This window comes from Amphiura filiformis, chromosome 3 (assembly GCF_039555335.1).
Source record: "Amphiura filiformis chromosome 3, Afil_fr2py, whole genome shotgun sequence".
Lineage (NCBI taxonomy): Eukaryota > Metazoa > Echinodermata > Ophiuroidea > Amphilepidida > Amphiuridae > Amphiura > Amphiura filiformis.
Window position 1 is genome coordinate 28,157,897 of NC_092630.1, and position 27,963 is coordinate 28,185,859.

At 35.4% G+C, this 27,963-nt stretch overlaps 1 protein-coding gene across 2 annotated transcripts in view; it reads right to left on the minus strand.

The window, feature by feature from the left end:
* The window catches only part of LOC140148306 (rRNA-processing protein UTP23 homolog), a 79,308-nt gene that overhangs the window by 17,650 nt on the left and 33,695 nt on the right, over nt 1–27,963 (minus strand). For both annotated transcript variants that reach the window (XM_072170210.1, XM_072170211.1), the window contains exons 2-3: nt 23,919–24,118; nt 14,312–14,500 (exon numbers count right to left, since the gene is read on the minus strand). In XM_072170210.1, coding sequence (XP_072026311.1) covers nt 14,312–14,500; nt 23,919–24,092 — 363 coding nt within the window. In that variant the 5' untranslated portion in view covers nt 24,093–24,118. The remainder of the gene's footprint in view (nt 1–14,311; nt 14,501–23,918; nt 24,119–27,963) is intronic.

The following is a 27,963-nucleotide window of genomic DNA, read 5'->3' on the forward strand; positions in this document are numbered from 1 at the left end:
TTTTTCAAATCACCACTTTGTAAACACCACATCCACCTCATTGGTCCACAGAAGATTAATATTTGTTCAATTTTCTCCCTCTAGTAGTTTCAACTACCAGTTCTTCCTCCACCACTTCCAACCGTTATATAATTCCATCATGTTGAAATTGTACTGTAATAGCATAAATAGCATGCCTCTAAGCGAGTATATGCTTGCTTAGCAAAATTGTTTAACAAGTTATGACTTGTTACTCCCAAGCTCCCTTGATACGTACTTGTGAGCCTGTAAAGTTACGTTCCCGTATCGTACGCACCCTATATGTCATGATTTGTTACAAAATTTTACTGGGATTTAAAATTTACTTCATGGCACTTTTTTATTTCTATAATGTTGACTTTACACTGTGCATCTAATTCTTCTAGCTACAGTGATGACAAGGTATTGTTGTAATGTAGAGTTGTTTAAAGCCTGTATGATTGAAATTCAAAATGCCAAAAGCGGTGCGATCGCGTTGTGTTTTCACCTGCACACCTCAGGTAATTGTCAAAACAAGGCAAGTTGAAAACTACGATGAGCCCGACAGTAATATGTATATTGCATTTGTATGAAAAACAGCCCAGCAGTCACTGAGAAAATACCATATCGCCAGCCAACCCGACAAAATCAAATTGCTCTCTCCGCTGATTCTGTTACTTTCTTGCGCAATTAGCCAATCAATAGCAATTTCGAAGCCTCGATGCGAGGGACTTCTCCGCGCTCCCAGAAGGACAATTCAGGACAAGCAACACACCTGACTTCCTTGCTAATTCTCCCCCTAAGGCGGGCAGGCGCCCTCTCTTGGGGAAACAACACAGCGTATAATACATATATCCGAGCTACTGATTGTACGTATCTGGAATGATTGCCATATGGGGAGCATTTATAACCCTGTCACTACCTATGGTTTCCAGCTGCTGAATTTGGAATGAAAGAAGTGGATTTTGCATAAAACAGATACGCGACTAAACCAATATTGTCGCCATGGCAACTTACACATCGCATTTTACATGCTCCAGTCATCTTGAATAGATGAGGTTCAAACTTTGACAAGATTTTTGGAGAAACAAGAATTATGCGGTGCTTAGAGAGATTTCTTCCCCCTCCTAGCTCTTCCCCTCGGGTTAAATGATGGTTAGTGTCAATTGCGCGAGGTGAGAGGATCATGTGTGTTACATGCCAAGTAGTGAAGCTATGCAGATGACGTGAAATAAAGAAAAGGCCAATCCACATAAAGTGACATCCAAATAACTTGAGGGAATTTAAGCTTGAAATCTGTTGAAAGTTATTTTATGGTTATGAATAATCATAACATGGGTAAAAATAAACAACTTACTGATGTAAATTTACTGAAATTTTACGGAAACCTAATTTTGTAGTATCACCCTTCTTAGTATTTGTTCATCTGTTTCCTGTTTTTTCTATTGAAATATTTCCTTTATTTGGTTTGGTATTGGGTTAGTTGCAAGTATGTTTGTCTGTATGTTTGATTTATTCTCTCGCAGGGACGGTCCTCAAACTTGGTTGGATTCCCTCGTTCATACAGGGGTGCAGAAAGTGACCCTATACGGGACTAAAAATAGTGAAAATGGCCTGTATGGTCTATGGAACTCGAAGATGAATAACACCATGGTCACTACAGGTCAAATTATCAGCCTCTAAGACCTATTTTGATTGGTCACAAAGAGGGCTATATCAAGTATTGAGCCAATCAGAGATTTGGTAAGAATAGTCTGTAGGGCTGGGATTAAAAGTTTCTAAGATATCTACAAGCTCTCTTTTGATTGGTTATTCACATGATCATATCATGTAATTAACCAATCAGGGGCTCTGTAAGAAAGGCAGTAGTGTCAATTTAAAATCCACACTACCCCTGTGAAAGATTTAGTTATAAGTCTTCCACAGAGGGAGTATTAATTTTGAATAGAATAGACAAATGGGCAACTTCCATTTGAAATAACCACAACAGTTGTGGACGATATGGGTAAAGGCATGATACAGGTGGAGTATAGGTTTCAAAATGATTAACTCAGACCAATTACATTTGAAAAAACATACTCCCCTTGTGGAAGATATTTCCAAAATCTTCCACAGGGGTAGTGTGGATTTCAACTGAAATAGCCCAATTACATAGCCTTTTCAGGTAAATAAATGAATTAAGGACAAACACAGAGTTTGCATGATGCGCCATACTCTTCACCGAGCTGCAAAAATGGACTTTTTCAAGTTAACCTGACAGCTTTGGTTCATAATAATTGAAGCAAGGAAACTTTTACTTCAATGCTATGTTCGCCTTACTGCAAATCTTTTAATCAAACCTGTTGTTTATTTCCTGTAACCACATGCCAGCCAATTAAATGAACATGCAATATATTATTGAATGTCTTCAAAGTATTCTGTGACCCTTAAATTGATTATACCTTATAAAAAAAAGCACTTCAATTGTTCCTTTATCCTTCTCCATTTCACTCTTATTGGAATTAAAATTAACTTCCTTTGTTTCAATGCACATAAGAACAAAACTCCAAAGTGGCAAAAATTTAATTACAAACTTGTTAGTGCCTCTAAGAGTCAATGAACAATTAACATACATGTGGCTGCACTTCTAAAGCGAGCAGTACCGTATAAAGTTTACCAGCCACCGCAACTTTGCACGGTATATTACACACGTTGAGTAGCCTTGTGTGGAGCTAAACCGATTATTGTCAATTTGCAACTCCGTGATCGGCCATTTCTTGTCGTTTCTGCCGGACTTAATTTGCAAACCAGGATTTGCCAGATGCACAGAAGGTAAAGCTGATTCTGGGGTTGAATACTTGCAAAGAATAGAATCTTAATTCATAATAACTTACTTGTGGAATATAAGGATGAGAATGTGCTTATAAAATTGGGCAGGTCAAGACAAGTTTTTATTTTTTAAGTTTAAGGTTCTTTGAACCCAGCAAAATGTGGGAAAGATGATATTTTATTTATCCCTTCAGATAAGTTTTCATCCCCAAAGAGATCTTGTTAGGTATCGCTTTTGACACTGGTATCTGAACGGGTGACATTACATTTAAGGTATGGTTTAAAAAGAAGGGGGAAAGGGATATTGGCAGCAGTTTGAGGGAAGGGTCTTTGAATACCATTATCACGTATCTCAAGTGTTATCTTAGCCTCATTTTTAATACCTTTGTGACCTCATATTCAGTTTGATCATCATCATCTTCATCATTTCAGTTTTTTAATTAGTATTTTGAATATAAATATTTTGTACCATGAGATGAAGAAACAAAGACAGCGGAATTAGACGAATGGAACATTCAGCGGTTTTGGGTTCCAGTGTGAGATGATTATTTCCCCAATCCTGTAATTGTGATAGCAAAATGTATGTTTAAGACACACCCAGTTGGAAAAACCTATGCAGAGGACCATGGCATCTTAAGATATACTATAGGTTCCCTAGAGGCTAGCCATAAACTTGGATCTTTGGTTGATAATCAGACTGAAGCAGAAAAGGCATAATAACATTATTTGAACAGGAAAGACCTTTCAACCAGGGACACCAAACATGGAAAGAAATATTGTCTTCTCTGTAGACTTTAGCAGGAGCTTAAGTTGGTACCTCCTTTAAATTAAAACCTGGCTTGCTGCTACTTCATGGCGCGAGCACGAATGACTCCTAAAACATGAACAGGTCTTTTAAAGGACTTCATACCCCAAAGGACAGACCATCTCAAAGGTTAGATGAGGTGAGGTGGGTTTTAGTGAGGTTCTTTCTTAGACTTTTGGCAAATTTCTTCATGCTTTGCAAGAATCTTTCGATTCTATCAAAAAATCTTTCAATATATTTTTAGCATCCAAGTTAGCGCAGTTGATAGAGCATCATACTCCAGTGCATGAGATCCTGAGTTCCAGCCCCATGAGCACATGGAAAATGTTGTTGTGAAAATAAATGTGCTAGTTTGAACAAGGAACTAGCTGCTGGATTGTCTTGATTTACCCATGTTTTGGGCCACAATGGTCAGCAAAGATCTGTAAAGTGTGGGGACACAGTGACACAGCAGTACTGGCTCTACCTGGGAATCGGTGAGTTTCGAGTTTGAGCCCCAGCTGTGCCATCGTGTTGTGCACTTGGACAATGTGCTTTCCCTCACTTGCCTCTCTCTACCCAGGGGTGAAATGGGGAGCTGTTATGAATATTGTCCATTGAGCGCTGCCCAAAGGTATGAGCACGCCTTTGGGCATTGTAGGGTAGCTGACATATTCTAACGACAGCAGAATAAAATGTGAGTGCTTTGATACATGTACACATGAAAGGTACTGTATAAATGCCAACATTTATTTAAAGTGTACAGAAGCCTAAACTAAAAAGAAATCCATAACATTTCAAATGAAAGGGCTATTGCATCTGATTCCATGAAAGAACCGATTCACCAATTCTACCAAACTATCATCCTCTTCATAGCTCTTACATGACACCAGGTCACACCCATCCTGAGCACCACTGTACCAATACTTCACCCACCATACTGTTACAAACGTGCAGTCACTCATCAAGAAAGTGTTCAATGGATGGTTACGTTGTTTCAAATCGAATCACAGGTTGAATTAGCCAGCCAGCGTGCAGGCTACAGAACCAGGTTGCCTGGCTGGCCAAATTAAATGACCGAGTCACTGAACTAGATGAACACATAAAAAGTAAAAAAAAAAGTACAGAGGAACTGTCAATTACGTATTCACGATGCGTTAGAAAGAATATGTAGCAATTTAGAGTGTGGAAATCAGGGTAAATGGGTCTTTTGTCTTGTGTTTTGATTGCTATTCTAGCAGAAAGAGTTATTTCTTGAGCGCAGTGAGAAAGTGTCTTTATTGCTGCTGCTGCAAGGATACAGATTATTCTAATCAAAACTGTAGTTCCGAAGATATGCTTCACATAATATATTGGTTTTGAGAAAAGTACAATTTTCCAAAATACAAAATTAGAGGACATATGTATTGATTTGCATACAACTTTAGAGGTCCTAGAGTAGTCTCACAATTTAATTTAATTTCTAGACCTATTTACATTATATATTGGAATAAAGAAGTTTTTTTCTTCTTGAAACCCATTTTAAACCAAACAGTTGATGACATCAGTTCTTGTACAGGGTGAGTCAAAAAAACTGCAATAGAGCAAAGAATCGATATTTATGTAAGAACCAAGTCGAACTTTCCCAATATTGAAAGATTCTATAAATGCCACACTCAATGGCCACCTTCGGTGAAAATATGAAGTTAATCGCGACCACCGTTTAATTTTTATGAGTCCTTTTGCTGCGATACTCAATTTCGTTATTTGTCCACGAGACACCATGTATTTTGAATGAGAGCACACAGTTCACGTTAAAGGCACCAGGTATGAAACTGACTTTAACTTAAATAGGGTTGATTTTTGCGTTATTTTAATTTGTTTTTTCTGTTCAAACAAACTTTCTAACATTACTTTAAGTCCTTCAAACCTCACTCCAGCTTTTTTAATCCCAATATGTCCAACTTAGTGGATATTTTGTAATTCACTCCACTTCAATTTATGCGCATTTCATTTTGACATTTGAAAACCCGCCTACAAATTTGTTTTTGATAGAGAGTAAACATCTTTAAAGTAAAGGTAAAATGAAAATAACAACAAATAATGTTTCTTTTCCTTATACAAGACCAAGGGCAATAACACTTTGGGTGTTCCATTTTATTTCAATGCCAATAAGGTTAAGAAAATGACAGTTGTTCCAAGACTACCTACCTTACACAGAGTGGGCTGACATTCAAATTTTAGATGTCTCTTGGACAAACATTAAAATTGGGTAGCGCAATAGAATGTGTCATAAAAACAAAACGGTAAATGCAAATTCCTTAATTTTTTCACACAAGGTCACTGATGAATATATCATATATAAAATGTTTTAAAACCTAAAAGTTTCAACTCGGTTCTTAAATAAAAATGGATTCTTTTCTCTATTGCACTTTTTTTTACTCACCCTGTATCATAGTGGTTTGGTTTATATTATCAGCAGTAAACAGGAAAATAAATAACCCAACATATAAAACCGATTGCAAAATCTATGAATGATACCACCTGAATACCACAGAAATGGATATCCTTCCAAATTCGGAAGCCAAATCAGCACTCGCTGATTGGATGTGGCACATATATACAGTATGGTGATAAAAAACCATGTCTATTATTACCCAATTTCTTGCACTATATCACCTTTTTTTGGGAGAGATATATTGAAAATGTATCAATACATTCCTGAACAAAAAGAATCAAATCCTTTTAATTTGTATTCTAGTGACGAAAATCTTGACTCACAAATCCACACAAATGTAGTAGGTATTGAAGAAACTGACATATAAATCTACATTGTAGTCGATCGAAGATACAACTGATACTTTCTTCTCAATACGATGTTTGGTGTACGTACAATAAATTGATTGATCACACCCAAGTCGGCGGTGAATGAGAACTAAGATGAAGTCGTCATGGCGTTGACCTTTAGCTTCTAAACAGGAAATGAAGGAGTTACATCTTGCCGCGACCTAATAGTACATGACAGTCTGACCCAGAATAAAGATATACTGTGCGAAACTAATAATTTAGAATGCAGTTCAAGAAAACGCACACTTTTTACTTTTCAGTTACAGAAAAGAATTCACATAAGTGCATAAAATTGTAGTTTCAATCGCTGAAATTATACTGGCAAAGTTGCTTCACAATTATTTCTTGAAATTATATCTACCAGCAATAACAATTACACCATTTTTGCCCGCCCAATTCTGTAATGTTCAATTTGGTTAAAGTATTTTTATTCTGACATGTGACCAAGTTTTTCCATGTAATTTCATTTATTTGTGCTCTTTGTAGTGCCAATTACAACAATAATTCTCTTGAATATATGCAAGCACAAATAAAGGCTGGCCCTGTAATTATATTGCATACTTGAATATGACATAATTGTTCACTCTCAGATGAAAACAACAATTGAATGTCTGCCATCATAAAATAATAAATGATTTTTGTGTGGAAGTCCCAGGATGAAAGCTCCATATTTTCAACTGCAAGACATCTGATTTAATTCCAGGATGCTACTTCTGCTCAACAGGAGTCCACACCATGAAATACAGTTGGCATGGTATGGTAGCAGACGACATCATGACACAAGAGAACTAAATACAGTAAGCTACATGTAGCAATACGAAGTGATGGAGATGTGCGGACAGCAGTTCGAAAATAGGGGTCTTTTGGTGAGAGCCTAGACACCGAAAAAGGGGTTCTTTCAAGGCCCCAAAAAGGGGTCTTTAAGTGAGACTGGGGAAAATCTTACCAGAAAAGGGGGTCATTCAGTGAGACAGGGAACAATTTTGGGTCAAAATATAAAAGTTGATACAAAATTTTTTGAAAACTTTTTGAAAATTTTTGCAAAATTCAAATATTTTTGAAAAATTTCAAAATAATGAAAAACGGGGGTCAATGTGCAGAGATGCCAGTCAGTTTCACTCAAAAAACCTGAAAAGCGTGTGTATGCAGGCCAAAAAGCCCCCAAACAGGCTGAAAATAAATAAAAATGCAGGAATTTGAACTCACAAAAAACCTGGATTCAGGTTAAAACCTGAAAACTGGCATCTCTGAATGTGGCTGCACATCCCTGTCACCCATTTTTAGTGAGTGTCCCCCCCGGACCCTACTGTCCAAACTTTTCATTCCACTTTGTTTTCAACAATAATAATCATTCACTCAATTCTACCACCACTTTACTTTCTTCATTTTATTACAAAAACACCGATTTATATGGATTAAGTGCGAAACAATTGGAGCGTTCGATTGAAACAATAACTGGCTTAACAAAACCACTAAATTCATGACTGAGCTCTAAAGTGGACGGTGTGAAGGATTATTAGCTTCACTTTAATTATTTTTTACTGGTGGTGGTCACTCTGACCTTGTTGTCATGCTTGTTTGAAAAAGTTAATGATTTTCTTGGCTTATCTGTGTAGCTGGAAAGGCAATAATTTGTCTTACTGGCCGGAATAAAGTGAATATTATTGCTTGTGGTCAGTGATATTAAAACTGGCCGAGCAGGGGATCCCTCCGTTTGGTCAGTTGTTTTTATTAACTTACTGGTCAAGGTGTCCTGTCTTTGTCAATTAAGAGTGTTTTACTGGTCAGGAATCCTAGTTTACTGGTTGGTTTGTCCTAATCTCGGTTAAAATCAGGTCTTTAAAGCACACCAATAGTGGTCACTTCTGGGTTCTGACAATTTTCCATGTGCCAGGTCTTCAAGACTTGCAAAAATGTATTTTTTAATCCTCTATATAATATCAATTTAGTGGAATATTTGATTGTTGGTTCAAAAAAGAAAAGGAATTTGCCAGAATTTTGGTTCCAAATAACACTTAACCCCCCCCTTATCAGTTCTTTTTACGTCTTTTTACTTTCATACACCGTTATCTCCAAATTAGTTCACCAACATCCTGTTTTATTCCAAATAAGTTAATAAAGACCCCACCTGGCTCAAAATTATTTATTTAAGACCCCCCATTAGATCCATATAAGTTCCAAATCTTCTACTTCAGCAAATAATTCTGAAAGTGATCCGTCACACTTTTACTTTCACTTCTGATGCTAAAGATGCTTTCAAAATTAGCAACGTTCTAGTTCCCTAAAAGAATAATAATTAATATTCATAAATTTTTATTTCTGCATCATAACAGAGTGTAGACAAAATGTAACAAACTGTCTGTTTTTTTCTATAACAATATTCATTTAGCAATTATGCAAATTTGGAGCATCTAACCTAGATATTTCAAACAAAAAAACAAATGGAAGATAGCATCTGATTTCTCTCATTCATATCATTTCCATCGTACAACAAAGGAAAAGGGTCAAAGGTTCAACAGCTTATTTATTATTTAATTGTACCAAAAAACAATATACAATAGCATGTTAACAAGAGGATGCTTTCATTAGTTAATCAAAGTTTACGTCCACAGTTGCTTTTTTTGATATGCACAAAGACCAATTTTTATTTAGTATTTCTCTTCACATGCGTGCATCACCATTTGATAATAGCTATTAGAACTTATATAGCATATTTCCAACATGACAGATCACCGCACAGAGAACATATGACAGCTAATTATTGTATTATTTACAGTTTCTTTTTTTCCCCTTCTTCATGGTCATCAAATGACCTCTATTTGCTACAGCACAATTGTCAAATGGTGCCATTACTCCGCTACATATGCAAACATGTTCCGGCAGCTAGCAAAAAAACAAAATTCAATTACGCACAATACATTGGGCATGTTACCACACAGCATCGCAGCATCTATTTAGAAATGCACTCAAAATTATCTCCTCACAATTCCAGCGACAATTGCTCCCAATAGATTCAATACAACGGAAATGGAAAAAAGCCTCGGCAAACCGCCTAATTTTCCACGACCAACCGTCATTGCCCTTTCCTTCTTTGCCTCCGCTATTATTCTTACAAATATCTGTGTCAAATGGAAGGGAAAATGCTACCGCAGCTCGATCGTTGGCTGTGAAACGAGTCGTGTATTTACAATTCCTGCATGCGTGCAACCAACGCCAAATTATCAAAGTAATACTGTTTGGGGTGTGCGTGTTTTGATTGACATTTCTGTACGACAGTGCAACTGACCCTAAATTGGATTTTAAACAAATTGCTGATTTAACTTGGCTTCTTCTAATTGCTAAATACAAAGCACACCGTCAAACCATCTCTACTACCCACACAAGTGTGCGGCCAATTTTAGCATCATGCCAAAAACAAACAAATATTCTTTTTTTTTCTATTCATCATAAGGCCATCAAAATAAATTTTATGGTTCTCGTTCTTACCCAAAATCGTTTTCTGGAGTTAATTCATAGTTTTTTCTTTTTCAATTTTCAACTAAAACTTTTGATTTAAAGCTCCAGTCAGTAATTAATTACGATGATAAAAATTAATTAATCAACATGGATCACTAAAAAGTCTTAGTAGTAGGTAGTATTCTAGCTCTCAAAACTTTCAAATAAATAAAAAGAACCTCATCGCTTTCAAAGAATTCATCAAAAATGCATTACAACTGCTAGCAATGCCAATTTTGCATTAAACAAACTCATGAAAATCCTGTTGACATGAACCAAAATATTAATTTTATGCGGCCTTAACTCAATGCACTGAATGAACTTCTGATTGACATCGCAACCAATTTATCTCATCCTCAAAAGTGCAATGAACCCTAACTAATTAATTGCCGGCCGCATCCAACAAGAACTGCCTGCCATGCTTCTCCTCGTCAAATCATCTTACTCCATCAAGCAAAGATGTACACAAAAAACCTCAAGAAAATAGTCAACATCAAATCTTTTTTTTTTTGAAAGTGAAAGGACTTCTTGACCCACTTGACCTCGTGAAAAAGTACAATGGAAAATAATTAATCACCGATTAATATGTCATTAACCCTAGACTGAGATCACCAGACATGGACTAAAATATGAGGATTTGTCTGCCCTCAAAAAGGATCATTTAATCACTAACTACCAGTAATATTTCTATTATTTATTATTATTATTATTATTTATTCTATTATATATTCTAATATATATATATATATATATACCAGCTGATATACCATTAATAATTCCCTAATTTCTACATAAATGCTATAATTGATTATGACCTGAGTAAACTACCCATAGCCACAACCTCTCCTGCAAAATGCCCATGCATCACCTGTTTCGGCTCCCAAATTCTCGTTTGTGGTCCATTTTGACCAATTCCACCTCTAATTCCTCTATTTCCACCTCTGGACATTCGCCGTAAATTAAAGTCAGACCAAATTCTATTTGTTCCATATCTTCTGCCCATATTGTATTATAAATCCTTGTCAATTTGTAATGACCTTAACGAGTTGCTGATTTATAAATTCTATAACTTCTATAACTTTAAAGCGCAAAAAGAATATATTTTTGATCCTGTCCGAGTAACTGCAGACAAATACTGATGATTTAAACATGGCAAACCAAACGTCACAATTACCCACTTGAACAGAGAAAGCCCATTGGCTGAACGGGGAAAAACGATTGGCATTGTAAACAACACCATAGCAACGCAAGGACCAACCATTCTCTACTGGGGTAAAATTGGATCTATTTAGACAGGTTAAATGAAACCTTATTTAAAATATCATAAAACGACTGGAGATTGCTCTTTTCCTCCTTGAAAGAAAGCTCTGGATTTATGCAAAGTTAATAGTTATTGATTTTATGATTACCCAAATTGTTTCTAAATTTACTCCATTTTGATTTGTATATTGCCAATCAAAATAATCCATTTTTGAGTTTCCCTTTGGTCTTTTGAATATTCCCTTTATTACTACATTATAGAATCCAATTGCTTCATGAAATACTGCTAATCATGAGTACCGTATTTCATCAAATAGTCGCCCCCCCCTCAAATAAACGCCCCCGCACCACTTTTTTCAACCAAGGTGTTTCAAAAACGCCGATATTTCCATGCTATCTTGTGTAGTAAGCTTACCAAGTTGCACACATGGTCGATAATAGCGTCACTTTTTGGTGAAAATCTGGATTGGAAACCCAGAAGTGAACCAGAAGTCAGTGTTTCTAGTTCATAGTTCGTCATTTTAGCGTGAGTTTTAAGTTTACCTAATGATTTTAATTGGAATTATCGTTCTAAAATTGACCTTGTATAAACGCCCCCGTTTGGAAAATGTAACGCCCCCAGAGGCGTTTATTTGACGAAATACGGTACGCACAACTTTGCAGCATAGACACCACACAAACTTTGTCTGTCCATGACTAATCACGTCCAGCTCCTTATAGAATAAGCAATACAATCAACAGTACATCCATGTGTCCACACATATGTCATACCCGTATATATATTTTCACACCAGGACTTAATTAAAAAAAATATCACCCGTAATAATATAAAATAAATACCATACATTGTATATCCAAATTATATCAAATGCACCAGTTACACTTCACATGGAATCATCATTGTCCAGGTCCATCCCTTTTTAAAGGGATTTTTATTAACTTTGTAATGATATGACATTCCTTACAAAAGAACTTTTGCTCAAAACAAACAAAGGCAAATATATATATATATATTAAATTTTGAATCAAAAGTTTCCAACATTAAGATCACATACAACACCAACAAAACCCGCTTTGAAGTAAAAATAAACTCTAAGCCGCTCTTTTCAATTGAATGATCGGTGTGCAGTCACCCAGTTAACCATATCAAATGAGCCACAAATATCTTTTGCTTTTTCTTTTTCATGGTAAACTGCTTTTATAAATTAGAGTTAAACTAGAAGCTAATGAGTCCATGTCAAATGCAAATGACAGGGCCTGGTATATTATTATAATCCTATTAAAATTCATATTTGAAAATCATCATCCACATGCTTCACCCCAGCATGATGAGACAATGCAATTCAATAAGGCCAAATAAAGTTGGTTGTGTCACTCTTTTGGTAGACAAAAAGATGACAAAATTGAAAGTTTACACTTATGAATGATCTCAACACAAAATTAAGACCTACCTCAAATTTTTGGTTACAACTTTGACCCCCGCCCAGAGACCGGCAACCCAAGCCCAGGACCATAGTCTGTATAATCATATGGTCTATGATGTGCAGCATGACACTCTAGGACTAGAGTACAACAAGAATACTACTATTTTAATATGTCCAGTAAACATTGAAGTTATATATTTAAATGTAACACTTAAAATTAATGAAAAAAGCGTTAGAATAAAAAAATAATTCAAAATTCATAATTAACCAATTTTCCCACCTGTTAAATATGATGCAGTTAATTAACCGGTTAATTTACTGGTAGGATTGAGGTTAATTAACCAACTAAGAACGCTGAAGGAATCTCATTGCCGGGGACATCTAGCATGTTCAATGTAAGGCCACTAAATTTATTTTGAGAAGCTCTCTTCTGTGAAGATCGTCTGAAGGAGCTTAATCTTTTGAGCCTTGAGCAGCGTCATATGTTTAAAGCTAACTTTTAGTTTTTCAAAGGCATTTATAACTTGACTGCCCTCATGTCTCTGGCAGGATTATCTTCCATTCATCTGATTCTTACAATTTAAGATCCTCCGACAGTCTATCGATTATTCCAAATAAGTGCCGAACAAAGCTTTTAGAAAAGTTTTTCAATGGTATATGCAATTCTGGAATGATATGCCAATTGTTTTTAGAAACTTCACAAATCCTCTGCATGTTAAAAACCAGAGCTTTTAAACCACTATTACGATCAAACATATTTCATCATTGATTCATTTTGGCATCTTTCCAACTGTGCAATACCGTATTTCGTCAAATAGTCGCCCCCCCCTCAAATAAATGCCCCCACCACTTTTTTCAGTCAAGATGTTTAAAAAATGCCGATATTTCCATGCTATCTTGTGTAGTAAGTAAGCTTACCAAGTTGCCCACATGGTCGATAATAGTGTCAATAATTGGCGAAAATCTGGATTGGAAACCCGGAAGTGAACCAGAAGTAAGTGTTTCTATTTCATAGTTCGTCATTTTAGTGTGAGTTTTAAGTTTACCTAATGATTTTAACAGGAATTATCGTTCTAAAATTGACCTTGAATAAATGCCCCCCCCATTGGGAAAATGTCACGCCCCTGGGGCGTTTATTTGACTAAATACGGTACATTGTTTTGACTCCCTAGCTTGAGATTTTTATCTTTTTAAAAATCTTTTATCTATGTTCATATATGTATAAATATATAATTTATAATGCCTGTAAATAATTATCTTATCTTGTTTACTGTAAATCTGTAACTTAATTGTGTATTTATTTTCATAATTTTATACTTTTTGTTTAGACGTGTGTTTGAGGGACCCAGGCTTGTTGGTTTTTTTTACCTGTTCAGGGGTTTCCCTTTTGCACTACATGTCGGTTTTTGATGTGATTTGCGCAATAAAGGAAATAAACTAAACTATATTTCCAGTAAATAACCATTTGCCAGCCCTGCTTAACCAGCCCTGCTGAACACATGTGATGTGATCACGCTAAATGAGTCCGATGTCGATCAAAATCAAAAATCAGTTTTTAATTTCATTGCATGAGACATTCTCTTTATTGCTTTATATTGCTGAAAACCCCATCATAATTAAACGTATGGTTCTGAAAAATTTTCTTGGAGGGTTTAACACCCCCAAGACCACACTGGCTTTCTCAGCCTACATAAAGTAACCTTTTATTCATCTTTACCTGTGTAGCCACAAAGTAATGGTTCTCGTTCTTCTCTCCAACCAGACTCATGAAACACTTTGATGCACTGACGGGGTTTGGTCGATGACCACATTTGCGCACCAAGAATCTCTTCAGGATTAGAGAGGCACCGTACAATTCACTTCCAAGAGATTCCGTCTCAGCTATGGCACATTTGGTAGTCAGAAGCTGCATGTTTAAAACATAGAGAGAAAAGAAAAGAGAGGCAAAAAACACTTTTTACTAAGTTGTGACTTTCTTATTTGCTATCTACTGATCAGAGTTGTAACGAGTCACATCATTTCATGGTCGAGTCGAGTCATTTCTTGCAATATCTCGAGTCGAGTCGAGTCAAATGACTCGAGTCACTGTACAATCTCTATGGGGAAAATTTGAAAATCCGAGTCGAGTCATTTCATTTTTGAAAAGTCGAGTCTCGAGTCATGACTCGTTACAAGTCTGCTACTGATGTAGTTGTAATGCATGCATTTGCTATCTACTGAAGATTGTGAGATTGTATGTATGTACATTTCCTACCTACTGAAGGGACACATTGCATATACTTGCTATCTGCTGAAGATAATCCATACACTCAGGGCTCGATTTAGAGGGGTTTTACATGCACAGATGCATGTAACATTGCTTCTGTGCACATGTAAAATTTTGCCTGTGCATGCTTGCATACACTTGCTTCAGTCTGAAGATAGTAAATACTGAATACATATTAAGGGATCTGGAATGAGCGAAGAATACGAAGAATGTCTTTCTTATATCAAATAATTTTCATTTTTTGAAATTCACGATATAATACAAAATTATTAAAATTTGATATTTTTCACATTTTTGATATATAACAGTCCTCAAAGTAAATTTTATAAATCTAATGATATATTCTTAAAGTGTATGTAGCTGGGAGGAAAAGCCGACGATCAATTGAAAATTTTGACCTTTCATATTGAAGGTATGGATTTTTTCCCAAAAAGACATAATTTTTTGTGTGTTTTGGGGAAAAATCCATATCTTCAATACTGAAAGGTCAAAATTTTCAATTGATCGTCGGCTTTTCATCCCACCTACATACACTTTAAGTATAAATCATCAGATTTATAAAGTTTTACTTTAGTACTGTTAAATATCAAAAATATAAATTTTAATGATTTGCCATAAAATGTGTATTACATTGGGAATTTCAAAAATCAAAATTATTTGATATCAGAAGGACATTCTTCGTATTCAGAATGCAATTCGATATGTCTGATGTGCTCTAATGTCCCACAATAAATACTGTCCAAACATTCATACCCCATTAAGAACGACGTAAGCGGCATTTTGGGTGAAATTGAGTTATTAATGTATTATGAGAATATAGGGATATGTAAATATTTTACAAGTCTTGGATTCAATAAGTTAATTATAATTACAAAGTAAAACATCAAAAACAATCAACAAATTGAAACACAAATATGCATATCCTGTAAAATCACTGGAAGGTCACTTATGTTATTGCACTGACACAATAATTTGCTACTTACACAAGAGTGACATTGCATATAAGCATACAGTAAGCCAAATAATTAAGGTACCAGTTCTGTTCACCCCTGTATATCCTAAATAAAGACACATATGTCAAAATTAAAACAAGCAGTCAATACTTGTACTCATTAGCTCTGATTTAAGACCTTATTTGTTGATATTGGTTGAGAATTAAAGAAACGGTGATCTAAAAACCTAATGAAGAAACGAAATCAAAAGTTGCACTTCTGTGTTCTAATCAATGAAAGCATGACGCTAGTTTAAACGTGCTAATCAATGGAAGCGCGTCGCTAGTTCTCTTGTTCACGAACGCTTTGTGTACAAATCAATAGGGCATTTAATGCAGCAAACTGCAACTTTTACATTGGTATCTTCCTTGGGATCGCTGTATCTTTATTTCTAAAAGATGCGGCTATTGGCTGCAGGTTTCAATTATGACACACCTGCCTTTGTTTAGGATATACAGGAGGTGAACATAACTGGTACCTTAATTTTTTGGCTTACTGTATAATATTGGTTAGTAACTGATGATAGTCATAGTAGATACACTTGTTATTTGTTGTTACTAATATTACATGTATTACTGTCTACTGAAGATAGCAACATTGTTTATGACTATCTTTTCTACTGAAGATAGTCATAATGCAGACAATTGGCATAGTCATAATGATAACACATAAACACTTGCTATCTACTGAAGATAGGACTGTTAAGCAATGCAGCAATGCCTTCTAATTTACTGAATATACCAATATCATCAAGGTATAACAATATTGTAACATCACAAGGTTTTGAATTAAATCAAATACTGGAACGTACATTGTTTGCAACTTGCTATGTTGCGTCTGAAACCATCAGACTTCATCAGGCAACTGACCCGCTGGGCTGGTCGTGTGACACTTTGAGACGGCTAGGGATCGTCTTGATGGCCCGGTCCCATGCGTGAGAGAGGTTGTGTCTCAGTCCCCCTTTCTTATTAAGTGACGGCTGCTCTACTCTTTCCCAGATGGCTTCCTTGATGCCTCTCCTATGCCACTGTTCCTCCTTATCGAGAATCACTGCGTCCTCGGTGTCAATATTATGACCAGTGTCTTTAAGGTGAAGGTACAAAGTGTCACATGACCAGCCCAGCGGGTCAGTTGCCTGATGAAGTCTGATGGTTTCAGTCGCAACGTAGCAAGTTGCAAAAAATGTAAGTTCCCGTATTTGATTTAATTCAAAACCTTGTGATTCTAACGACTGGATGACTGAGAATATTCACAATATTGTAACATCTGCTATCTTGTCTACTGAAGATAGTCATACTGCATACACTTACCATCTACCAAAGATAATAATATTGCATACATTTGCTGTCTATTGAAGATAATAAGATTGCATATTATTTACTTTCTACTAAAGATAGTAATAATATTATTGCATATATTTGCTGTCTATTGAAGATAATAACATTGCATATTATTTACTTTCTACTAAAGATAGCACTAAAATCAATACAACATTGCATATTATATTTACTATCTACTGAAGATAGCACTATAATCAACATAACATTGCATATTATGTTTACTATCTACTGAAGATAGCACTATAATCAATCGGTATAACATTGCATATTATATTTACTATCTACTGAAGATAGCATTATAATCAATAACAGGAATGGATTTTTTCACCTTTCCTCTGTGAATAAGCTAAAATGGAAGGATGAAAAGCAAACAAAAGCGTACACACTGCTTTCTGGTACAGCTATTCCTCCTCAAATTGCATGGAAAGGCTTTTCATCTACCTAATTTCCCAATATTAATAAAATTATGATTTTGTAAATTAATTGGACAATATTAAAAACAAACTCTGACAGCATAACACTAGGGAACCTCCATACAATATTTACACACAATCATTCAAATAGACAGAGTTCATTGATAGCAGAGGGGGGAAATGTTACAGCTAGTGTACAGATGTGCTAGCATATTACCACATACACTGACACCGTAAAAACACTTAAAGTCAATCTTGGCTGGCCGGTCTGAGGGAACATAGGAAGCACTCATGGTATCCCATAATGCATTTGTCCATTGAAATATAAGGGAGAATGCATGTGTACTGCCATGTTGTACGTTGCATGCCATGAGAGGGTAAATCCTCACTTTTTTCACAAATTTAAGTTTATGGAACTACAAGATTTTGGGAGTACTTTTAAAGCCTAATATATAAAAATGTGCATTTTGTTTGGGTAACACAGGAAATCAAATAATGTTGAACCTAATTATCATGGTTGAAAAAAGTGGTAAATTTGAATGCTCCTTCCCAGGAAATGTTGGTGTTTGGATGGAAATTCTGTTTTCCAAAATTCTGCTTTCCAACATGAAGAAATATGTAAAAAATTATGGAGAATATCGGCATCTTTATAGGAAATGGTCTTTTCTTCCCAAGAAGTCTATCTTTTCTAGGTTTATGTTATTAGCATCAAACTGGAATTTCTTATAAAAATCATCTTGAAGAACGCATGCCAAAACAATGGCAACTCTACATCAAGATTTTACATTTTTTACCAAAATTTAGCGCTCAAAGTACACAGAAAATGGGCATTTAAAGTCAATTAATCTCTGATTTTGGTATCAAGATTTCCTTGACTTGTGTACAAATTGATGCGCAATCTAATAAATTGAAAAACACATGCAACATCAATATTTCAATTGATCAGATTACACATTTTATTTTTATTACACATATTAATAAAATTATGATTTTGTAAATTAATTGGACAATATTAAAAACAAACTCTGACAGCATAACACTAGGGAACCTCCATACAATATTTACACACAATCATTCAAATAGACAGAGTTCATTGATAGCAGAGGGGGAAATGTTACAGCTAGTGTACAGATGTGCTAGCATATTACCACATACACTGACACCGTAAAAACACTTAAAGTCAATCTTGGCTGGCCGGTCTGAGGGAACATAGGAAGCACTCATGGTATCCCATAATGCATTTGTCCATTGAAATATAAGGGAGAATGCATGTGTACTGCCATGTTGTACGTTGCATGCCATGAGAGGGTAAATCCTCACTTTTTTCACAAATTTAAGTTTATGGAACTACAAGATTTTGGGAGTACTTTTAAAGCCTAATATATAAAAATGTGCATTTTGTTTGGGTAACACAGGAAATCAAATAATGTTGAACCTAATTATCATGGTTGAAAAAAGTGGTAAATTTGAATGCTCCTTCCCAGGAAATGTTGGTGTTTGGATGGAAATTCTGTTTTCCAAAATTCTGCTTTCCAACATGAAGAAATATGTAAAAAATTATGGAGAATATCGGCATCTTTATAGGAAATGGTCTTTTCTTCCCAAGAAGTCTATCTTTTCTAGGTTTATGTTATTAGCATCAAACTGGAATTTCTTATAAAAAATCATCTTGAAGAACGCATGCCAAAACAATGGCAACTCTACATCAAGATTTTACATTTTTTACCAAAATTTAGCGCTCAAAGTACACAGAAAATGGGCATTTAAAGTCAATTAATCTCTGATTTTGGTATCAAGATTTCCTTGACTTGTGTACAAATTGATGCGCAATCTAATAAATTGAAAAACACATGCAACATCAATATTTTAATTGATCAGATTACACATTTTTCAGCATTGCATTATGGGAAGACACAACTGCATCCCTCTTGAAGATGGCCAAAAGAATGAAGCAATTTGTGATAATTCCATTATGGGACCTATCCATTACACCATGACCAATACAGGCCAAGTATGCCTAGTGTAGCGAACAAACCAATCAATGCCCACCATTGGGGAAATAAGTTGATACACATACTGTACATACCCAAAATGTTGACTTTGCAATTCGACGCCGATAAAGCAAGCACAAGCTTTAAAACCAAGATTACACTTGAAATAATCCGTGATATTGACGCAAAATCTATACCGCAAGTAGCTTTACTAATAAAAAAAAAGACATTTCATGACTGCTTGCTTGCTTAAATCATATAAATCCAAAGCAAATTAAAGAGTTTGCAAAGAACATTTATAGATATGTATACACACACAAAAATCATTGTTGATAAAACTTTATTTTCTCTCAATGAAATCCACACCAGTTTTGCTCGATGACAACTCATTTATTTCTGTGTACAGGAGCTCACACGCCGGGGCCGTGGACGAAACATTAACACGCAGCATCGGGTTACCCACAGGAGGGAGCAGAAAGAAAACAAGAGCGAAAACTAAAACCCATTTTGCAAATTAAGAGCGTCGACAATGACCACTGTCAACAAGAGAGGTATGGATTACAATTCAGCTCATTGCGGTGATTAGGCATACCACATGTTGCAATTTGGGAGCTGTGCATACACACATGACAATGTGCAATGTTATACAGCCGGCCGGCCCCACGACACCTTTCACTCGGCAAATTTGAATAGTAGTATTTTGAAAATTTATTTTTTGTGGGCTAAGCATATAAAAATTGAAGAATGTTTTATAGCAACACAAAAACCCTCAAAGACAATTTGATTTTGAAACCATTTTTCGATGTCTTAAAAAAAAGTACTTTTCAGTACTGATATTCAAGATTAAAGGTTGTCATCTAGTTCTCTTGTCAAGATTAAAGGTTATTGTCTAGTTCTGTTGCCTTTTCTCTTGCTTTCCCTTCAATTTTATATTGCTTTTTCTTGTGCTGTTCTTTTTTGTTTTTGCTTTGTTTTTTTATTTTTTTTGTTTCTTTCACTTTGTTCAATTTTTCTCTATTTCTTTTCATTTTCTCACACCTCCCCAGTGGCGTAACTACGGGGCAAGGGGCGCTACCACTAGGAGGGCGCCAAATCGGCCTCACTTATAAAAAATATGCCGATGCCATTCCCACACCCCCGCCTCTAAGATATTCTCGGGTGGGGAGTAGGGGCGCAAATTTAGTTTCTTGCCAGGCGCTACCAACCCTAGTTATGCCAAAGCACCTCCCCCCTTTTTTTCTTTTTTTTTCTGTCTTCCTGTCTCTGTATTTCTTGATCTATGCTCCTTTTTTTTTTCTTCCCTTCTTTTGTTTCTTCTTTTGTTTTCAGTATAGCTCTTCCTGACTTCCTTTTGTTTAATAAATGGGTATTAGCTGAATTTTAGATTTTAGAGTTAAGCAAGTAAATATATAGCAGATGAAATAAAAAAAATAAACAAAACAAAACAAAACAAACGAAAACAAAAGAAAACATTAAACCACATTTCTCAAAATAATTTAAGGAAGCAGTAATAAAATATCATTTTGTTTTCTTCTTGTAAGTACAGATTCAAGGAAATTTACTGACTTTCTGCATTTTTTCTGGGTTCTGTGACCCTTTTTTGCATCATAAACACAGAATTTTTGATCCAGTTAACAGAAAATGCTAAATCTTATAAGCATTTCTTCAATACAAATAACACGTAACTGATAGTCTTATCTCCAAAGTGTATACATCACAAGAAGGTCATACATGTACTACCTGTACAAGAAACATGTTAGACTGGTCTCAAAAACATGATTTCACATGTCTTGTTGATGTATGCTACATTTGACTCACAACAAAACTCTGGGGGGATCTCTAGTAACCAACACCTAGTTACGACATTGGTATCTCCATGTATTAACTCGCACCAAATTACTACCACAAATTACCACTAACAACTCCATTGTTTAGATGACAAAACTGTAACACCGATGCTGCATCCTCGTCATTGTCCTCTGCGTAATTCAGAAGCCGGTGTTATATAAAAGCCGGCGTAATACAGGTGATAAACGAGTGGATCTCCCAAGACAAACGTAACCTAATCCCTCCTTGTTACGAAGAGAGGTAGGTTCACACGGGAGCCAAAATCTCAAGAATTAAAGATTTTACTCCTGAATCCAAAAATAAAATTGCACTATTAATATCCAAATAAAATAAGTTCAAACACAAGCAAATTTGAAAATAATAAAATAATAAAATGTCTTCTAACACAAATTGTGTAAGTTCAATTTTCTGGGCATCCAATTAAGATTTTCTACAAATTCTTTCAAAATTTATGGAAAATCACAAAAAATGTATATTTTATCCAAACATGCAATTTATAACATAACACTTGCTGGTGAAACAAAAGCCTGTTAAGAAGTTTTTATAGCTTCATATTAAACACACTATAAATAGCTAGATATATGTTGTGTGTCTGATACATCTGTACATTAATAGAACATTGCCGGGAACATTGCATTATTTATTATTAGCCTTCTGCCCTGTCTGTAAGCTGTGTCAAATTCAGCCAAAACTAATTTCATTCATTTCATTCACAAGTTTCATGTGCACCAATATTTAGCACTTAGAATTTGGATTTTATAGTATTGTAATAAAAAATCCTCCCCTTGCAATTTCAGGGAAAAAAACCAGAATTTTTCTGAAATGAGTAAATTGTACTTGGTGTCAGAATAAAGTTACATTCAGATTACACCTGATATGTAAAAGCCAACACACCTAGCTCACCTCATCAACTATTTTTACATAAGACTAATACACTTCTGAGGCTGTAGGTTATAGCCAAAATATAAAGGTAACATATTTATTCAAAATTGTGGTGAAAGCTTGTTTAAACTGTTTAATAAGTAATCACTGGACATAAAATCTAACAATATTGTTACTTTCTCAGGGTTCTTTCTTGCTGAATAGAACTGAGTTCGATCATGGGTGCAAACTCGGTGTTAATCTGCAATCTGAACTTGGGTTATTGCTATAACTCCTAAATGGTAAAATCTTGAGTTGTTGTGCTTATGTGGATGCCATCTACTCTTATCATTATATAAGTGGATGGAAGAAAGCAGCACATCCCCATCTTCCGAAACAATGCTTCACAGAGCCTGTAATTTATTTTAAAAGCAAAATGTTGTTCCATTTCTTTTTTCTGTTTTTCCACACACATTCATTTAATTTAATGAAATTTCACACAAAAATACCAGTAGCATAAAATTAAAAACATGTTCAATTTTTGGAATTCACATGCTTATATTTAAATATTTCTACGATTAAGTGAAAATAAAGATGCGTTAAAATTAAGTTTGTTTCTGCAGATCAGCTCCATATCTGGACTAAGCCCATATCAAAAGTGATGGGCTGACAAAAATCATTTTCTAAATGTGTGTTATCAATACTTTAAATTAAAGACGTAAACCGATCTGTAAAAAAATATTGTTACCATGGCGAAATGCAAATGTAAGATGATAGTGCAAACACCAACATTGGACTATTCCAGTCGAAATCCACACACCCCCTGTGGAAGACATGACTTTAATCTCCTACACAGGGAGTGTGACTTTCAAATGGGAACACCTGAATGGGTGACTCCATTTGAAATCTACACTCCCTGTTTGGATGATTTAAGTCATGGCTTCCACATGGGGTGTATGTATTTTAACAGTAATGGCCCAATTACTAAGCAGGTTGAAACCAAAGGTTGGTCTTACCACTTAACAAATTGAAAGATACGACTTTGATTCTTAAATTGTTTCCAGCCGAGAATTTACAGGCTGGTATGAAAGTTGATCTCACTTAAGTCCCAAATGATGATAAGTAAATTTGGTGCTCGGCAACAATTTGTAGGAGAGAAACTATATATATTCAACTTATAAGAATGATGGCAGTGTGCAAATTAAGAAACAACATTTAGGTAGTCCTACAGACTGCAATGTACTTAGTCCCTGGAATTAGGTAGTTTACCAGGATTTTTTAGAAGTCAGCTGATGTGTAGATATGGTGCCAAATTCAACACCTAAAATTGCTCCTTATAGTGTGTCATATTTCCTATGATACTTTGAGTAATCATGACAAATGTATAATTATAAGGACACTAAGTTAATTAAATTAATTACAATATACCTCTTTAAGGGATCAGATAGCAATGTTTGCAGAGTATTTTTTGTGTGACATTAGAGCACATCAGACACTTCAAATTGCATTCTGAATAAAAGGAATGTCTTTCTCATATCTGAGTGCCATCTGTGTGACGGTGCCATCTATGAGCATACACAGAAATTAAAGATATCACATATATGTATACCAACCTGGACTTCTCCTCCCAGATATTTGGGCATCTGATCTTTGATGTCAGTCTTGTATCTGAGTGCCATCTGTGTGAAGGTGCCATCTATGAGTATCTGATGAGGATCGCGGAAATGGAAGATGTTCCTGTAGAAGTTGAGATACCTTCTGGCATGCTTGTAACGTTTAATCTTCATGATGTATCCTTTTTAATGCAACGTATCTGAAAATTGATGGAATAAAGATCAAGAATTAAAATTTGAAAAGAATTATGGACATGATGGTTCTGTTTCATTAATCTATCTGACATCTACGATTAGCAGGGTTGTAGCTAGAAAATTTGTAGTGCCGGGTGGTATTAGGGGTAATTTTTTTGACATTTTTATTGAAAATTGCCTAAATTTGGCCAAATTCTATGTGATTTTGCAATTTTTGACACTTGAGTGCTGAGTGCTAGAGCTTGAAATGTTTATCAGTGGTGGGCTCTAAATCTGAGTGCTGGGCTCTGTCGCCCGCCACCGCCCACCGTAGTTACATCCCTGATGATTAGGATTTGGATTAGGGTTAGGACATGAATCCACAAATAGATTCTCTAACAGAAGATTTTTCTGAATCAAACTTGATCGTCGTGAATTTACAGACTACACAGCAGATAATTCCATTAGAAATCCCCCTATAGAAGACATAATTTTAATCTTCCACACAGGGAGTGTGAATTTCAAATGCAGTTACCTGAATCATGGGCGACTCCATTTGAAATCTAAACCCTGTGTGGCAGATTTGCACATAATTTTGAATAACTGAACATTGAAGGCCTCCCCTGAAAAACGTTACCGGTACTTATTTTCAACAGAATAAGTCACACGTTTGGAATGATGCATTATTTTATGCATCTGTTGACTGCAAAATACACAATTCCAAGGTTGGATCAGTAAAACAAATAAAGAGACGCAGTGAAGCCGAAACAAAAGACACTATCACCAACAGTTAGTGTCTCTCAATTTCCCAAAGTTTCCTCTTCAACTCACATCCATACCAACACACACCTTAATATAAATTAACAAATGCAACACTATCATTGAAAAACTAATAATGCAAGCTCTTAAATTACAAATTGATAATAAGTTGAAAAGAAAATAGGCAGGGAAAATAATTGTAAATTGCAAAGTAGCTCGAAAAGACGCACAAAACTATAGCAAAGTAGAGAACCCCAATTTGATTAGTATTGATAACAACTAGCTGACAATAAGTTCCTCATCTACAAATATGCCCAAGGCCTAATGGCAACGACTAAATCACCACGGCAAAATCCAGTTTGCCGTGCATTTTTCTGAATCACTCAGACCCCGGCGTTTATTGCAGAGTAATTGTTTTCTACCGTATAAAAGGGCCAAAACAATGTGATTTAGTGTATCTATTCATTGATTTTATACATGGATTCCACGCAGCTGACAAGTTATATCTCTAGGCTATGCTCCTCCCTGCTTAGCTAATAAGCAAGTGGCTCCGTAACTACTAATTCATCGGTCCAACTGTATCGTTTATATGTGGTACAATTATTCCCTTCTTCATTTTCTTTCTCCCAGTTTTAAATACAGGGTTTTTTTTTGTATTTCTTTTATCACCATACAATCTTGTTATGTAGAATGCACATTTATGAGGGAACAGAAACGGTGGCTTATTGGTCCACATAATCCAGTTTTTCCTTTTGTCGTATATTGTACGATCAGCAGAATCTAATAAACGATTTATCCCAAGATATTATCATTGCCGTTCACCATGATGTATCATAATAGATTTGGGTTTATTTATAAATTGGATACAGTATGCGATCATTTGCAGCTATTAACACATTCAGGGTTTGCTTGAATCTTCTTTTTTATTTACAGTTTATATAATTTATAGTGCTAAACTGAGCTTTATATAACTTATAATAGTACTAAACTTAGCTGTATGTAACATATAGTGCTAAACTAAGCTTTATATCACTTACAGTGTTAAATATTGCTTTGTTGAAAAGAGAAGTTGAAGTTTTCTTTCGTATAACAGGCGTAATGATTTGTACACGCACACAATACTGGTTTATATTTATTTTTTCAAATATGCTGCAATTTATTTGGGCTACCTAAAGACTTAGCAGCATTTTTGTTTCAAGTGAGAAGCTTGAACCTTTTTTTTTCCTTATTAAAAGTCAGACTACTGTAGGCCCAAAGCTGAGGGCCCTCAAGAGCTGACCTTGCTGACATTATATCATGAAACAAATTTGTAAAAGAGCGGTAATGAATGATAATAGTAACTTTGCACCATCTGTTTTACGGTCATTGCAAGTGAAATCATCACGGTTTGTATTTGGGCCTCTGTATTTTTCCTCAGGAGCTCATGTACCCTCAGAAAATTACCTCAGCCCAAAACAAACCCATCCAATATCATGTAATGACCTCAAAATAGATAGCACATAGGATATTGTCTAAATAGTTGAAACGCTTTTCTGTTAAGGGAGTACTACACCCCTGGCCAATTTTGTTCCTATTTTTGCATTTTTCTCAAAAATTATAGTGCATTGGTGCATGGTGACAAGTAAGATATGTATTTTATAGGGGCAAGGACTACAACTACTGAACTGAAAATTCAGCAATTCAAGGCAAATAGTGGCTTTCCCTCATTTTTGACTGTAACTCCAGTACTCCACAACTGTTGTCTGTGTTGAAATAAAATTTCCAGTGCAGTAGTTGTAGTCCTTGCCCCTATAATATGCATGTCTTACTTGTCACCAATGCACTATAATTTTTGAGAAAAATGCACAAAATTGGGCACAAAATTGGGCAGGGGTGTAGTACCCCCTTAAAGGCCTAATGATGTTATATGGGATTTAAAAAAATTGAATACCTTTTGCTCATTAAAAAGTCCACTGCACAGTTAGAATTTCGATGCAAATCTGTGACTCTATTTCTCACAAAGTGTAAACAGATTCACTCTAACCAAAATATATAAATTTGTAAACAATTTCTGGAAATTGGTACAAACTGTGCACATTCGTTTTTTAATTTATTTTTAAATTTGGCCAAAAAATCAGGTTTTATGTATAGCAAAGGTCCACTTTTTTGGTGAAAATAGGTCTAGTGATTGGTCCACTTTTTTTTTATTCTGAGGCCCCTCCCTACCGACACCAAACTTGAATACCCACCTCACCCAGATGAAATTCTAATCCTGCTTTCCCTCCCCCTAGATGAAACTCTAACCCTGCACTTAACACACCACACTCTATAAAAATGACAACTACATGGACTTTCTCTAAAATACATTCTAGAAAACCCTCCCCTGAGGAGAATATGTGCTTCAAATTTAAACTTGAATCGACCCTACTGGTCAAGACTGTGTTTAACCACAACAAGACACATAATTTAACATCTAGATTTCAAAGTCATTCGTCTCAACTTTTAAAAAATGGTTGGAGGGTAAAAACTACAACACTCCAGAAAGACTACAATGTATAATACCTGCTAGTCATAAACATCGAATGCAAACAATGTTCTTGAACCGAGAGGTTGAAGAGGGTGAATACGCACGGCACTGCCGCAGGAATTGCTCCGCTCTGAGGCAAATATCTTGTGCACAAGCACCGTCTAGCTGCTGCGAGGCAGGCAATCCTATACTTTGGAAAGAATACACCGACCAAGCTAAACTCAAATTAGATGTAGCAGCAGCAAAAAAGAAACAAGTCAAAAGGATTCAGTCTTGCATGTAGGTTAGCGAGGCAGAAATAAATGATTGTTTCTATCTTTATCCAAACTTCTTAAACAATTCCTTCTCCTGGACTTTAAAGACGACGGAGGATGATTTCAACCATTGCCTAATTGACAAGACTAGAGTTTTATGATAGATTCGGATGCAAGCAAGCAACCAGCTACTAAGCATCAAGTAAAAATACATTTCTTTTGACAGTTAAATGCAGTTTTAACATCTGTGATTAATCCTGGTGATTAATACAAAACAAATGAATCAACATTTTGTTGACAACTTGACCAGTATTTTGTAAACCTATTGTATCCAAGTTTGATCAAATTGCAA